Source organism: Protopterus annectens, chromosome 4.part0, assembly GCF_019279795.1.
Source record: "Protopterus annectens isolate FY-2018-M chromosome 4.part0, PAN1.0, whole genome shotgun sequence".
Lineage (NCBI taxonomy): Eukaryota > Metazoa > Chordata > Ceratodontiformes > Protopteridae > Protopterus > Protopterus annectens.
The window spans coordinates 77,064,709-77,082,611 of record NC_056733.1 but is presented as its reverse complement, the minus strand read 5'-3'; the positions used below and the strand labels follow the sequence as shown (position 1 = coordinate 77,082,611).

Here is a 17,903-nt window from a genome sequence, read left to right as displayed (position 1 = left end):
GCATAAGGTTCCTCCATTACAGGAGTCTAACACAATGACAAATTAGAAGCAAACTGTTATTTTATACTAAATTTAGTAAATAGTAAGAAGCTTGTCTTTATCGCAGTTTCCATCATAGGTTCATAGGAGATTACTAGGCTAATGGCTTAAAAACCCATACAAGCCTAGCCAATATAACACGATTTTACCCAATATATGACCCCTAGGGGGAAGAGGATAGCATGGGTTTGTACCTATGCCTCAAGTATCTTACAGAATGCCCCTGTCCATAATGGATATAGGTGTCACCCCAGGTGTGATTTTGCAATTCCCATCCATTGAACCAAGCTGCATTTGAAGAGGACCAGAGAAGCGCTCTGCTTAACGTAAAAAGAAAATCAGTTCCAAAGAAGGAGCAATCTCCGAGACACATTTGTCTCTCCAGTCTGTTTTGTCTGGGTCATTGACTAAGTTTAGATCACTAGTTCAGGTGCCCCTCATGCTGTTTGACTTGCAGATGTGTAGCAGCTTCATCAGGGCTGGATTTGCGAGTGCCTTGTATGTCAAGCATAGGTCATCTCTTGATAGTCAGTAGGAGACAGAATAAAGTGACAGGGCTTTTAGTCTATCCACATGGGATATGTTTTTTTTACACCCCGTACTTTCTTTGTGAGGAACCTCTATGGTCGCTTCAGCTGCCGTAAGAGCTTAGTGAAGTACAAGCCAAATGGTGCATGGTACTCCATTATTGGCTTAATGAGGGTTGAATACAGAGGGACTATAATTTCCTTGGATCTGGACGCCAAATTACTTATAAGTTGTGTCGCATAGGACTTCCTCACAACTGTAGACATATGGCAGTCAAAGTTTAGGCTACTATCTGTGTACCTAGATCTCTCACTTCTGAGTAGACTCTTAGGGGTGTGCTATTGATATTCTAATTTGCAGGGGTATTCGACTTTCCAAAGGGTATAATGCATTTTCTTCCATTTAGTTTTAGGCCATGGTTCTGGCATCAATCAATTGTCTGATCTAGACCTTCCTCTAGGATATCTACACTGGAGGATTCACTGATTACCTACAGCTTGCAGTTGTTGGCAAACTTTGTCATCCAGAGGCCTTCCACATTAGCCTTGTCTTCAGGGAAGTATTTGCCGAGCAGGAGTGGTCCCAGCACTGAGCCCTATGGCAAACCACTAATAACTGGCCTCTTGCTGGATCTGGATTCACCAACTTTAACCAAATGTGTCCTGTCTGTGACCCAACTGGCTATCCATCTGTGAATTATTTTGATTAAATCACTTAGTAAAAACCCTGAGGGATAGGGGAAAGGTGAAAATAAAACACCCTGCACTGAAAGTGACAGGTAAACCTAGGAGATGAGAAAATATTTTTGCAAAATTCCAAACTGTAAGAGTGCCGACAGATGTCCACCATTAACAATTTATGCTAGTAAAAAGAAAAAAGCACACTGAACAAAAAGAAAGGATCATTTTACTAACTAAATGTAAACCAGCCCTTTCAAATGAAAATAAAAAAAAAAAATCAAAATTTTTCAGCAAATGTTGGAGGTGTGATTCTGAAGAAATATGTAATAGAGAACACATACTCTGGGAGTATAATTAGTTGGCAGACTTTAAAGATTCCTTGCAGACTGCTCTGTCAGAAATACCGGGTGAGCAAATTGGTGTAACTAATGAAATAATTGTTTTGAGCTATGATACAGAATTGGAACTGTCTAGACATAGTAAGGCCTTGCCGAGTCCAATTATGGTGGCTGCCAAAAAAAGCAATTACTAGAAAACAGAAACCAAAGTCTAAACCAACTTTACTAGAAGTACTGAATATAACAACTGGAATTGGGATCTTTAGAAAAAGAAAAACTAGGGAAAAAGAGTACAACTTGAAGAGAAAGACATGGAATGCGGGAAGATCACTACCAAAGACAACTGAAAACAAATGTAAATCCTGCTGTCAAGTGAAGAACTGTTCCACTTTGAGTGAAGTACAAATCAATATGAACCAGGTTTTGTAGATAATATGCAGTTTAATAAAAGAAACCATAAGGACTTTCATTTCAGATATAAACCTACAAGACTTCACCAGATACAATGTAACAGAGAAACCAGGATTTAAAGCCTTCTGGTCACATGACCAAATTGCTACAAAAAAATAAAAAAAAACATGCTCACTTTTAAAGTCTTATATATATATATATATATATATATATCTGAGACAAAAGCTCTTATGGTTTCTTTTATTAAACAGTGAATTATTCGCAAAGCCTGGTTCATCAACAGTGAGTGATTTCTACTTCACCCAAAGTGGTACCATTTGTTTTCACTTAACAGTGGGATTTACATTTGTTTTTGGTTGTCTTTGGTAGTGATCTTCCTGCATTCTGTGCCTTTGCCTTCTCTCATCTTTAGAAAAGGGTAAGAACAAATTACATAGAATAAAATGGGAACTGGGAACAATCATCAGAGGAGGAACAACGCTTAAAAGAAGGCAGGATCTGAATGAACTATGTAATGTTTGAATGGCAATGACTGGATAAATTGTAAGTGCTGTATAATGTTTGTAAATAAAATTATGTCAGTATGGTTTGTGATGTATAACGTTTGTAAATAAAGTTATGTCAATTAGGTTTCTTTTTATTTATATAAATGTAAGATACCTATGTCACATGTGATAAGTTAATAAAATTGTTTCTTGTTTAAAAAAAAAAAAAAATCAAAATTTTTAATGCGGGAGCAAGCCAATACCACCACGGCACTTACATATATGCACACTACAACCAACTCTAAGGTCAAAGCAAGCTGGAAAAAAATGGTAAATTCATCTGGGATCAGAACAAAAGCCACCATCATCCTGGCGTCCACCACCTTACACCAGAAAAATAAAACACACTTTCACCTATCTTAAAAGCTGAAGATCATAAAACTACAAAATAATTAAAACAGATTTTTGTGCCTCTGCACCCACACACCTCTTTAGCAAACTCCAAGGTTACAAGCTCTGAGAACATTTATCCTTTTCCTGGGATTGTGCAAGTCAGTTATAACATACAGAAAACTTCAAATTGTTGTCAAAGAAATGATGATAGTAGTAATCAAATGTAGGCAAGTAATTCACTATACTCATCAACACATTACCCGCCATTCCATGCAACAGCCCTTCCAGTTACCTTTGCAAAACAGTCATCCACTAACGACAACGCTAGACTCTGTTCAAACATACATGTCTGAACACAGTGAATTCCAAAAAGTGTCTAAAACTTCAAGATGTGAAGACTGAAATTCAAGAATTGTTTTGTACCATCCTAGCCTCCAATGTACAAAGAAAAAGGAAAACAAAAACTTTTCCCCATCGTTCATCCTAGGGAACTCGCTCTTTTCCTCCAGGAATCACAGTTCAATGGTGTTACAGTTAAATTAAATGTATGTGACCGAATCTAGATGCAGTTCTGTAGAGCTGTACATTAAGGGATTGAAAATTGTCTGGTGAAAGAATCTTCTATGATAGGGAACATGCTTCCTACCAATATGCACTGACCTCAGACTTGATTACAATAAATTTGGAGGTAAAAACGTGTAGATCCCAAAATACAGATATGGGATTTGTGCTTCACATAAAAATATTTTTTGTAAACTTTTTTTGATAGTGCACATATTTCTGCAGATTTTAGCTGCATGGAAATGTGCACCGACGGCTAAAACATACATCACCCTCACAGGGTTTGAAAGCCGCACTTGCTCCGGTTTCCCGCCTTTCCTATAACTAGCTTAGTCCGGTTACAGAGTTGCTGTATCCAGGATTGTTAGTAAGCTTCTGAGCCCCCCAAGCCTTTTTGTGTTGGAGGGAAGCCTTCTAGCTTATCAGTGGGAGTGGTAAGCATTAGGTAGCTTATCTACCACAAGAGGAGTAGTTCCTGGCCCAGAAATTGTAGCTATTGGCCGTTTGGGCAGTTTTTTCCATATCTTTCAATGTTCTGGTTTAAAAGCCACACTTGTGCTGGTTTCCCACCTTTCCTGTAACTAGCCTGGTCCAGATACAGAGTTGCTGTATCCAGGACTGTTGGTAAGCTTCTGAGCCTCGCAAGCCTTTCTGTGTTGGAGGAAAGCCTTCTAGCTTATCAGTGGGAGTGGTAAGCACCAGGTAGCCTGTCTACCACTAGAGGAGTGGTTCTTGGCCCAGAAATTGTAGTTTATTGACCATTAAGTCAGTTTGTCAGTATCTTTCAACTTTCTGGTTTAAAAGACCACATCTGCGCTTGTTTCCCATCTTTTCTGTAACTAACCTACTGGATAGCACTAGAAAGCCTTAAACTGATACAAGCCTTCTAGCTAAGAAGCGAGACTTTGGAGTGATTATCAGTTTTCTGTACTTTCTTGCTGTACTTAACTGTTTTCCGCCTAAACACAAATTTTCCAGTGTTTATTGTGAATTAAAAGCTTGTTTTTTTCACATACTGTACTTATTTGACTGCCTGCACTTTTAAAAAGTTTTTTTTGTTTAAATAATTTGTTTAACTGTTGTAGGCTACACACTAAAGTGAGACAGCCTTTCTGGTCATTTGTAGTCATTTAAAGCTGTTTTAAGTGCATTTTTTACTGTTTTTGCCTTGTCTTTTCAAAAAAACAAACAAAACTTTCTAAGTTAGTATAGTCCAGTTTTCAGGCTAGTGCTGAATTCAGGGCTGTGATACTAGTTTCTGAGTTGCCCATACCTTACTTGGCTAGAAGGAAGTTTCTCTGTTCACCTGTGAGAGAGGGGAGCTTTGAGCAACCTATCTGTCCCTGGAGGAGTGGTTCCAGCCCAGAAGTTAGTAGTTTATTGGCCACTTTGGGCTAATTTCTCTCTTTCATTTCCCTACTATAAAAAACATGTTTGCATGGTTTTGCACACCGGGCAGCGCCGGTTAGTTATGGTTAAATTATTCCGGCTCCACTAAGTCTCCTCTTCACTTTTCCCCTTGAAACTAGTGTAACTCTCAACCTAAGCACTCAAAAAGCATCCTACAGCCCAGCACTTGCTCAGACCTAAAAGAAAGCACTAATATACCCTGACACTGATTGCCCAGCAGGGCAAGGCTCTTTATTCACCCCTCACCAACCAAGCGACTAAGCAACTCACCCTACTATTCAGGCATGACCAAAGGGCAATTTCAGGTGCACTCTCCAGTCCAACTGGTGAATCAGGGTATCCTGAGGCAATGTTACAACTGCCTCATGTACACAGACAACCCTCTCCTCCTACCACAAAACACTAACATATCCAAGAGATGCAATTATACAGCCAAACTGGAAGCTAAGCTGTCTCCACCCAAGACTGGAACAGACCGTCAAGAGGAGACAGTTAACACTTGCACCACACCTCCAGCCACACACAGACCTATTAAAACAGCACTGGCAAAAAATACACAAATACACAAAATCATACTCGAAGGCTATAAATAAAAACCTGCAAAAGCATCAGAGACCTCCAAAACAGACACCCTAACAACCTGCACCTCCCGTCACAAACCAGACAACACACAAAACACAATCAGTGTGCTGTACAATCACAGCCCTTAAGGCGAAATAACATACCTAACACACTAGTTATAGGTGAGACTATAGTCAAGCACACCGACGTCCCACTCACTAGGCTGGACAAGCAGAAGGTTACTGTTAGCTGCTTGTCGGGAGCCAGAATCCGCCACATAACATAAGCACTCAGGTCACTCCAAAGTACAAATATGACTCTGTCATTATTCATGTTGGTGTGAATGACCGGAGACGTACCTCCCTGGACTACATGAAAAAAAGAGACATTGAAGAGCTCTCTGATCATGTATCTCAGGCTGGTATAAACCTGACCAGCATCCTGCCCTCACCTGTAACCCCTAGGCCTTCGAATACTGGCCAAGGCTCTTGCTGCTCCCATAATGCCTTTTTTAGGCAAGGCTCAAAAGTCAAACCCACCTCCGTAAACAGCACAATTAACAAAAAACTGAGAGAGTTATGCTACTCAATGCCAGGAGTTTAAATCTCAAAATGCATGTGCTCAAAGAACTCCTCAGTATAGAGAACGTCGACATCTGTGCAGTAACTGAAACCTGGTTCAAGGCTCCAGAGAGCACCCCAGCACTACCGGGCTACAACACATACCACACGTTTCGGCCATAGAACACGGACCGAAACACAAAAGAAGGGGGTGTACCCATATTCATCAAGGATACCTACACCTCCAGGTTAGTGGCGTAGCATGATACAACTGAGATCATCCATGTGCAACTAACATCGGGCAAATCTGCAATGCAAATTGTGGCCTGCTACAGATCACCCTCCATGACCCAGGACCACCACTCCACCTTTCTGGAGACGCTGGAAAACATGAAGGTCCCACCGAACACCCTGATATTGGGCGATTTCAATTACCCTTCCATTCACTGGGAAAAGTACTTGAGTACAAACTCCCAGGCCCAGCGCTTCCTGGAATTCATAAACTCAAATGCCCTGGATCAGCTGGTAAACTCCCCTACCAGAGGTGAAAACATATTGGACCTGGTTATCACCAACATGGGTGACAAGTGTTCCACACCGGAGGTCAGCCCATCACTGGTTAGATCAGACCATAAACTAATCACTCTGGATGTCCACACCCCACCACCACCCCCAACTAAAGAAACCACATTAAAAAACTTTTCTAAAGCAAACTTCACCTTACTTAAGATAGAGGTGGTAAGTTTCACAGCCACCACGCTGCTAAAGGATAATGCTGCCCAAGATGCAGAAACCTTTACAAATGCACTCTATGAGCACCTACAAGGATGCATGGATCGTGCCATCCCTAGCAAAACCAAGACTCACTCCTCTAAGAGAAGGAAAACAGTTTGGTGGACCCCTGCCATAAACAGGCTATACAATAGGAGGAGGAAACTAGTTCAGAAAAAAAGCAAATCCCAAGAAGGAAAGACATCCCTGATCAGTATCAGTAAGAAACTAAGGTCCCTCATGAAATCACCCAAGGCCAACTTCGAAAGAAAAACAGCCAAGGATTCAAAAGATAACCACAAAGCCTTCTTTAGCTATGTTAAGAATCCAAGTGGCAACTCGCAGATATGCACTGAACTAGTGCAAAACAGCACAAAATATACTGAACCTACTGATATTGCCAACATCCTGGCAGACAGAGTCCGTGCAAACTTCCCCCTCCTCTCACCCCCAAAAGGGCCCACAATAATACCGGAAAAGTGTAGTGTCCAGAAAACACATACACACAGGTTGAAAACCGCCCTTTCAAAAGCCAAAAACACAGCAACAATGGGGCCAGATAGTGTCCCAGGCTGCATCTTGCACGAACTACAGAACAAACTAACCCCCCACCTAAACACACTGTTCAACCTCAGCCTCTCCACAGGCTACGAGCCCTTAGAATGGCACACAGTAACGGTTATTCCTCTCCACAAAGGGGGGGCCACAACTGACCCTGGTAACTATCACCCCATAAGCCTGACTAGCCTGGTCTGCAAGGCTATGGAGCAGATCATCATGGAACTCATTAACAACATTGGGAACCTCCAAACACTTGACCCGACCCAGTTCGGCTTTGTTAAGGGCTGATCATGCCTACTAAACCTGGTTGACTTCTTCGAGATGGTCACCAAGGTCATAGATGAGGGAAAGGTGGTTCACAGAGCCTGCCTTGACCTCGCCAAGGCTTTTGACACCATTCTCCACTCGAGTATTACAGAAAAACTCACCAGCCTGAACATAAACCCCTACGTCACGAGATGGGTTGCCAACTGGCTTACAGACAGAAAATAGTGGGCTCCAGGTCCGACTCTAAACCAGTCACAAGTGGTGTCCCACAAGGCTCGGCCCTGGGACTCCTACTGTTCGGCATACACTTCTCAGAAGTACAGGCAAACACAGGAGGACTATGGCTAACCAAGTTTGCCGATGACTGCACACTGGGAGCCATAATTGACTCTTCCGGCTGATACGGACATCCTCCAAAAGGGCCTTACTGAGATGGACACCTGGTGTCAAAGTCATGGCCTGAAACTAAATGCCAAAAAATGCATAGTCATCCCCCATTTGGGAAAAACAAAACACCCACGAATTACCACATAAGTGGCAGCCCCCTTAATACAGAAGGGGCAATAAGAGATCTGGGGACCCAGGTAGATAGTAATTTCTCCTTTGACAATCATATTGCCAAAGTAGTTAGGAAATCCTTCTATGTGGCCTATCTAATTACTAAAGGGTTCACATCTAGAAATAAAGAGGGTATAGTGCCCCTCTACTCGTCACTCATCAGACCCATCATAGAGTACAATTCCCCATTTAGGATGCACCTCACAAGACACTTCCAACAGCTGGAAAGACCACAAAAGTACCTCACCAAGAGGATTACTGGCCTCAAACATATGTCCTATGCAGCCCGACTGAAAAAACTCTGGCTGTACTCAGTGGCATATCGCTTACTCACAGGTGATCTCTACCTGACTTACAAAGCCATATCCAACTCAGAATTGATGGACATGCTCCACCTTAAGAAATCCGAGCCACACGCTCTAGTGAGCTAAACCTCGCCACAACAATAAAAAGAACATGCTGGAGGGATAAATTCCTGTCACAGAGACTCCCCATGCTTTGGGACAAAAATCCAAACTACATTAGGCAGAGTCCCTCACCAACACTCAAGAGAAACCTTGACGAGTGGATGGGTAACAGAAAATACACCCCTGGGATCACTTCACTGGTTCTGCTTGACACAGGCTCAGTTAATTAATCAATGGGGCGGCGAAAGCCGACACACTCTGTCTAGGTTTATAAATGCCCTCGGGCAGATAGCCTAGTACCTACCTATGAACAGGTAAGACTGAACAATCAACTTCTCACACACAAACTTACCTGATAAAAGGATAAGTTGGTAAGAGATACTGACCAGCTCTAAAGCATGTCCTCTCTGGATAACATCTAGGACTCATTTGCTGTGACTAATATCCAGACTCCAAACTGGGATAAACTTGGATAACCATCCTGCCACCTGAACACAGTCTGGGCTAAGGATCTCTTAGAAGACTTGGTGGGAAAACAAGATAAGAAATAAATATGCATAGCTCTGAATGTTACTATATGGGCACCTTCTTTTTGTAAAAATCCAGAACAGTTTTGACATGGTGGAAAAATACATATGCCTATCATGCATCTAAGGATTTATCCCTTCACTGAAGTCTTCTGTTAATGCTTAATCAGGCTGCCCAAGGAAGGCTTATGAAGATACGAAGATGTCAGCAAAAGAAGAAGCACAGCGGCCTATCAGACTACTGCACCTGGCACCCACAAAGGTGCATCTTCTATAGCTTTATCTCATTCTTTACCCCCTCTGCCCCAAAAATACCCTCTGATGACTTACACTTTGTAAGTGCCTCAATGGAAGGAGGGACACCTCTTTAAAAAGGCAGCCAGGATTCATTGCCTCAGACTTTACGGCAGAAGACCAGACGTAAGAAGGTTGCTCTTCTTTAAAAGACACCACAGAACAGAGCAGCAGTTCTGCTTGCTCTGTCTGTATCATCACACCACTGCAAGGAGCCACATGTAGGCTCACCTTAGAAATGATACCCTCTCAGACTGAAACAGGGAGAAAACACAAAGCTTTGCTGGTCTCTTTACTACTTACCATGCAGACAACACAACAATGAGCTCCACCAACAATCTAATATTCACTCCATGAAGATTCATAGTAAAACGGAATGCCATAAAATTGTGCATTACTATGTATTAGAAAAGCAAAAGAAAACCCTTTAAATTAAAGCAATATATACAATGCAGAAAAATAAAATGTCATCAAAATAATCCAGGCAGTCCCAGTGTGTGTGTGTGTGTGTGTGTGTGTGTGTGTGTGTGTGTATGTATATATATATATATATATATATATATATATATATACACACACACATACACTGTGTGTGTGTGTATATATATATATATATATATATATATATATATATATATATATATATATATATATATACACACACACACATATATATATATATATATATATATATATATATATATATGTATATGTGTGTGTGTGTGTATATATATATATATATATACACATATATCACACACACACATATATATATGTGTGTGTATATTATATATATATATATATATATATATATATATACATACACACACACACACACACACACACAGGGTCTACATTATATCCTCAAACGCTTAAAAAAGCGAACGCTGATTGATCGAACTTATTTTCGCGAAACTGCAAAATATCGAAGCAGCAGAAACTCGAATTTTTTCCTAGGGAAAGAATTTGGTTGTCAGTTTCTGTTGCTTCGGTATTTTCAGTGCTATGGTGGAACGTTACCGGTCGAATTCAGGTAAGTGTGCGATTGTGTGGATGTGAGTGTTAGGGTGATTTAGGTGAGTCAGGGTTAGGGCTCGGGTTAGGTGTGTGTGCGATTGAGTGGACATGAGAGTTAGGGCGGATTTAAGTGAGTTACGGTTAAGGAGCGGGTGAGGTGAGTGTGCGGACGGACCTTAGGGTTAGGGTTTGGGTTAAGGTAAGTGGGTAGTTAGTGGTGTGTGCATAGTTTAGTGTAGGGTTAGGTATCAGATTTTAGGTGTATGTGTGTGGATTTCTGTTTGTTTGGTGTGCTTGTGTTGTGTGTATGTGTTGGATCAGCGATTTTTTCCCTGGGAAAAAAAATCTGATCTGACAGTTCGCGATCAGCTTAAATTAGGTTGATCAATCAGCGCTTCGCTTTTAAGCGCTCGATGATATATATATAATATACACGCACACACATATGTGTATATATATATATATATATATATATATATATATATATATATATTACACATATATACATACACAAATATACACCCATAATATATATGTATACACACACACACACACACACACACAAGACATATATATATATATATATATATATATATATATATATATATACACATATATATATGTATATAAATATTTTTTACAAATCTACATCAATATCACAGTCCTCCCCATAACTTTCCAGCTGTAGAAAAGGTCTAGTGACCAGTATGCAATCTACCCCTTTGCTTTGCAGCATAAAATTTTATCCATAGCTTGATTTATTCAAAGTAAGAAATTACAAAGCTGGTTGAGGGATCTCAAGCAGGACTGCCGAGCTAGCACAGTCTCATTCCAAAGTTTAAAATTCACTACCCAGGTAACCAAGGGCAACAGCCTATAGGACATATGCTGGTCTGAGCAGACATAAATCATCCAATATCACAATGCTACTGCAGAGATCAGAAAGCTCCACTGGGAGTAGCAAAGGTGGTCTACCTTCTAAAAGGCTGAAGGATCCCACAATTCAATGTCCCTAGACTTAGGAAAATACGTCATACAGTACATGGTAAAAGAAGAAGGGTCATCCAAATTTCAGGCTCAGCTTGATCTTGAGATAGACTGAGGCTAAATCATTTGAAATGGACATCATCCTGAATGTATTCCCACATGAGGTTACTCCAAGTGGGGAGAACTTAGTAGGAGAAATATTAATTATCCCCATCCCATTAAGCGGATCCTCTAGCTCCTCAAACTCTCCAACAGAGAAGATTTATAGGGATAAGGCCTCTCCTTCACTCCTGCTAAACTGCAGGACCAGTAGTTGGAAAAGCTGCCTTATGCTCAGGCAGTTCTAAGAACATTAGACCTGAGAAAGGCTGAGGGAAGACTTTGTATGCAATGAGCTATGACCAGCAGTGGACACTGCATGGTAGACCTCTGCCCCCACCAAAGTGGAATCAATTTGTAATTTCTGCTCTCTTCTCAGCCATATACTGCCATAACGAGTTCTCAAAATTCACACACAGGATAAGGCAGACCAGCTCAAATGATGCCAAAAGAACGCCTTCATTAGGCATGTTTTCAATCTGTGCTGGTCAGCTAGCTACCATTCTCTGGGAAGTGAAAAGAGATGGTCCTTCGGGAATGAATTCAGAACAAGGGACAAACATGGAGAATTAAAGATCCTACTACTCGCTTATATGCTGATTCTCTGGGATCAAAGCAACACTGATTTATGCTGCACTGTAATAAACCATAAAATGTGAACTGTTCCATTGTTAAACAATCAGCAGTGCAAGTCTGTCAGCATTCATCATATCAGGTCCTAATACAGCTACATCACTCGGCCTTCTGTTTCTAGAGAATAATAATGCACTTTGGGGTCATCTCCTACCTGGCCATTCCATTCTGGAACTCTTCTGTTGCCTGGTAGTAGATCGTGATTGCAACCCTGGCATCAGCATCAAATGTGAACTCGACATTGTAACGAACCTTTGTCTTGCTAGCATCCTCTTCTGTGGTCTTCACCTCTTCAGTGCACCTGCAGTCAGAAAGACAGAACGGGTAACTTGCACAACTATCTTCTAAACATTTTTAGTCTAATGAACACAGAGTACAAATTTTCCTGCCACACTGCCTTACTGCTCCTATAAACAAGTAATATTACCATACTCTCCATTTTTTAAGTTCCTCTTCCTAAACTAAATTTGTACAGCTTTTGTCTTGAAATATCACAGTCAAGCAAATTCTTTAAAGACAGACAATTCCACAGGTCAAATATTTCCATAAAGTATTCAGAAGATGGTAACATGTAGATTTAATGCTTTGGCACCAAGTTGCTTTGTGTACTGTATTTGCCATATGAGAATTTGTCTTATTCTCTTATAAAATATTCAATCATCATCCCCCTCTGCCGCCTCCGGTGACCACATGCCCCTGCATCCTGCCTAGCAGGTTTACCATGCAAAATAGCATCATTAATCTTCCTTACCACTTTGAGGGGTCCCTCCCAAGCTGCCTGCAGCTTATTGTGTCTGACAGCAATGAGCACCATAACCTGCTGTGCCACAGCATACTCTTGGACTTGAGCATTCCTGTCATACCAGACCTTCTTCTGCTGTTGGATTCCTGCCAGGTTCTCCTGGGCAAAGCCCAAGAGCTCCCCAAGCCTTGTCCTAAGGTTTAGGACATATGCCACAACAGACTCCTTGTGGAATTCACCTTCACCCTCCCACTCATCACAAATCAAATTTAAAGGGTCCCCTCACCCTATGCTCATACAGCGAAGGGTGAAAAACCTGTGGATCTCTGGGGTACCTCTCTGTATGCAAACAACAGACAGGACAAATGTGTCCCACTCTCTACCTTAAACTGGTCTGAAAATGCCCATTACATGGTCTTTAGTGTAGAGTTTAACCTCTCCACAAGACCATTAGTCTGGAGGTGGTAAGGGTGGTCTTTAGGTGCTTCACCCCACAGCACTTCCACAGACAAACCAGCAGGTCTGACATGAAAATGGCACCTCTGTCAGTCAGTATTTCTCTCAGGAATCCTACCCTGCTGAAAATCTCTAACAAAGCATTTGCCACTTCTTTGCCTCAATGGAGGACAGAGCCACTGCCTCAGGTTATCTAGTAGCATAATAAACTACCACCAGGATATACTTCTTTCTTACTCTGGAACTTGGGGTACACAGAGGCCCCACAATATCCACAGCTACCCTCTTAAACAGCTCTTCAATCACAGGTAAAGGCACCAAAGGAGCTTTGGCCTTGTCTCCTACCTTGCCTACCCTTTGGCACTGCTCACAAGTCCTGCAGTACCCTGTTACATCCCTGGAAATCCCAGGCCAATAAAAGTTCTGCACAAAATGTCTGTTTGTATGCTCTATGCCCATATGACCAGCAAAGGGGATGTCATGGGCTATGGCTAGAAGTGCCAGATGGTAGGCTCTGGGCACTAACAACTGCTGTATTACCTTCACCCTCTAGCCCTCCCTCAGGGATCCACTCTCTATACTGTAACCCTTTGTTCCAGTATACAGACGCCCCTTTTCCTTGTGAATCAGATACCTCCATAGCTACCTTACTCAAGCCTTGTAAGGTAGGGTTCGAAAGCGGTGCTGGTCTCAACTCTACTTTTGTGACCCTTCCCAGCTCCCTTTCCACAGGAAGCCTGGCATCTTCTGACAGCAGTGCCTGTCAGCCTGGGTACTACCACTCACCTCTCTCCTTGCAGTCACCCTGTCTATGGGAATATCAATACCTACCAGCAGCTATGGCTCTCTTTCAGGTTCACGGCTTCCTGAAACAGCCACATCGCCAGTCTAATCTTCAGGTGTGGGGTCTTGTCAGGGTCTCCTCCAGGCTACCAGACTCACATGCCTATCTCCAAGCTTGACTGCATTTAACTGCACGCACACAAGGTACTGCATTTTCAAAATTATTCCCTATCAAGACATCTGAAGGGATATCCTCAAACACAGCTATGCTTCCTTCCTTTTCCACCCTCCCAGCCAAGGTGAACCCTGGCCAAAGGTATTTGGAATGGGTCCCTCTTAAAGCTCTGACTGAAGTGGACTGCCCAAGCAAATATGGCTCCTGTAACAATTGCAGGCTTCACAATGGTTATGTCAGAAGCTGTCCGTCTCTTAGCAGTGGCCTGTCTTTCATCCACTATAGGATACAAACTCCGATGATAGTTTGGTACCTCTGTTGTTTCCAGACAACTTACCACTGGCATGCTGTTATTCCCACTTGCCAGCTCCCTCACCTTTTATTCCCACCTTGATTCAGTGGACATTTGTAAGCTACATGGCCCCTCTTGGTTACATTTAAAATATCTAACCGTTGATCATGGCAGTGTACCTGAACTAGTGGCTTCTCCTGTTACTTGTGGACTCTGTTGGGGTGGTTTAGGCTGCCCATCATGGGTTCCCTTATATCCATGTGCAGCACTGGGTATCCCCCTTTTTGTGCAGTGGTGCCCTGCTTGTTAAGTAGAGAGCCCCTTTTCTCACCAGCTCATATACAGTGTTACACTCCCAGTCTGCCAACCAGATTCTTATGTCCTCAGGCAAAGTGCTTGGGGCTTGTTCTTGTCAAAGGGTCTTCTGCCAACCTTTCAAAAGTGGTGACTTGACATCCACTCACCCACCTATGAAAATAAGTGCTTAACTCAGCAATATAATCACATACACTTTCATCTGCCTTGTGTTTATGCTCACAAAACTTTTTTTCTGTAAGCTTCAGGTGTTAACTTAAAACATTCCAATGAACATTGTTTAACTTTATCACAGTTTAAACAATCAGTATAAGACAATTTAGAAACAGCAGTTACAGCTTTACCATGGAGTAACAGTGTCAGGAACCATACTGAGTCTCCTTGGTCAACATTATACTGTTTACATACTCTTTCAAATACATGAACAAAACTATCAAAATTGTCACCCTCTGTAAATGATGGAAGAAATGTACTGACCTTTATTGCTTCTGAGGTTCAGTTATTCCCTTCCCTATTACCTCCATGACCCTGACGAGTCAGCATATCTCTCTCATATTGGCACAGTCCTCATCTTCCAAACGCTGCAGTCTCTCATTCTCTTTGACCTCCAAACCCTGTAGTCTTTCTGCTGATTTTAATTCCAAATGTTTGGCGTCCACTTCAAGTCTCAAACTCCCGATGGGTTTTTAAGTTCTCTGAGAAAAAGGTGAAATGCCCTGTTTCTGAAGGCTGCACAAACCCATCACCAGATTGGCTGTCTTCCTGGTTGCTGGTCCATGCTGCAGCTGTGATTAAGGCTGAACCACTTCCTCTTTAGTCAGGCTGGCATGCACCAGTCATTTGGCTTCACACACCCTTCCCAACTAGTTCTTTGTCAGCTTGCCATAATCCTCTGCTGACATCTTTGCCTGCTTTCCCTGACTAAACTAAACTAACAAAAATAAATAAAACTGTTGTGAAAATGAAACTCTATGTTTACCTTGTGGCTACTGAGAGTATACATACCTTCAGTGACAACTGCCCACAGACTACTGAACTTCAATTAATATCCCACCCAGCTGCCACAAATATGCGACAGTCCCTACTTTGTTCCAGTAATCAAGAAGCCACAATCCTCACCAGTTCTGTGGCGTAGAAGGAAGAAGCCCTAACTATAACCTTAACAGTCCAAGCTCCATTAACAGTCTGAGCACTGGAGAAGCCGGCTGGGAAAGGACAGCAATGACTAGATGGGAAGGAACAGGACTGAACAAGCAGAGCCATGCTCACCTCTCCCAAGGAAGTGGGAGGGGTTGTCCCTCTCTGAAAGAAGTGCACATCCAATAATTCTCCGGTGTAGGACAGGAAGCAAAATAGTACATATCTGCTTACAAAGGGGACACTGCTGTTTGAGGGTTATATAATCCACAATAGAAAATTATGCTTCCACACAGTGTCCACAACCACTCCCTCAGTAATACTAACATATGTCCAGAGGGACACTTACAGCGTACAGAACAAAGCCCCGTAAGCAAGCCTTTTAACACCGCAGAGTGATTCTCTCATCTTTCCATGGCCTGGATAAAAAAACTGCTGCCCACCAATTTAATTGGAGGTGTGGGCTAGAAGTCTAGGAAATAAGCTGGTTTGATAAACTAGGTGATCTGGAAATTGACAAGGAGCACCGGTATACAGCAGACAGCTGGCTGCTACAGGAAACAAAATGCAAAAAATGTATCCTTACTGGTTGTCATCTAGGCCTAACAGCTCCATATTATGGCTCCCTACCAGAAATAAAACTGCAACAAGTAAAATAAGTATCTAATTAAATCACATTACTTAACTAATGTCTCAACATCCTCCTTTTCAAATAAACCTTAATTTTCTTTTATTACATGATCTAATGAGATACTTAAATAAGATTGCTCCTGTGTTTGGTCAGTCTAAAGGACACAGTCTACAGATCAAAGCGCTAACTCATTAAAAAGTTTTATTTTACTTCGTTTTTTCATTCTGCACTGATTTTGTTCGACAACGAGCACCCTTTGAAGCTGGTTTTTACATGCCTATCACAAATGGAAATGGAAGATGCAAGCTTGTAAGTCCTGACACTTTGAAAAATAAACCAGGATTCAGACGAACAACTGAATTCTAGACCTCACTGTTATGCCTGTAATTGCTTTTTTCAGGGTTATGTTCTCGTGTCCTTGATGTGCACCCCTTCCACACACTGTACCTCAAAGTATGGGAAACACTCACGAGTTACAGCAGTGCAAGACTTAGTTTACATTCCCATAGAATTGCATTTTGTTGCACTACTCTGAGGATCACAAGTGGTCCTCATTTTATCAACAGATACCACCACAGTACACCTACAAAAATGAAGAGCTGATTTCTAGTGACAGTTCAGAGTAAAAGAAATAAATGTACCTCATACTACATTTTCCAAGATGCCAGTCTCTATGCTTTCAAAATTTAAATCTGAATACAAGGAAGGTTCAGGGGCATTAAAAAAAACATCTGGAAACAAGTGAAGTCACTTTGAAACAGATAGACACAACCTGTTCATCTCTCTCAGGGCACTCCTTCCTTTTCTACATCCTACAAATACCTTAGAGTATGCACATGGTATACACTGAGGATCTTCTCTGGTCCCTGAAGTGTGTGCGGCCAGGTCAAAGATAGATCTGTGCTCTTCTCAATGTGAATAAAACTAGGGCAAGTGTTGTGGTACAGAAAAGATCAGAAACAACTCTACTTCTGAGTACTATACAGCTTAGTATGAACACAGCTGTGAAAAAAATGTCCTGTTGTGTTGCCAAAACATCTTATTGTGACATCTGAAATTACTGAAGAGTGTATGCATTACATTTAATAGCACCATCATGCAGTCATTTTAAGCACACATTTTTTTTAGTTTAGTACTGATGTGCACCAACGTTCACTTTTTTTTTTACTGTGGAAGTACTTCTGTACAACTACATGCTGTACACCTCAGCAGAACATGCAAACAAGTACCATCTGTTCTCTCTTAACAAAAAAAAAAATCACTATTATGACAGCATCAGGCTCTA

At 41.6% G+C, this 17,903-nt stretch overlaps 1 protein-coding gene across 2 annotated transcripts in view; it reads right to left on the bottom strand.

Moving 5' to 3' along the window:
• Window positions 1-17,903, bottom strand: part of RNF157 (ring finger protein 157) — a 1,565,029-nt gene that overhangs the window by 460,776 nt on the left and 1,086,350 nt on the right. For both annotated transcript variants that reach the window (XM_044068100.1, XR_006364438.1), the window contains exon 4: window positions 12,242-12,388. In XM_044068100.1, the coding sequence (XP_043924035.1) occupies window positions 12,242-12,388 (147 nt within the window). The remainder of the gene's footprint in view (window positions 1-12,241; window positions 12,389-17,903) is intronic.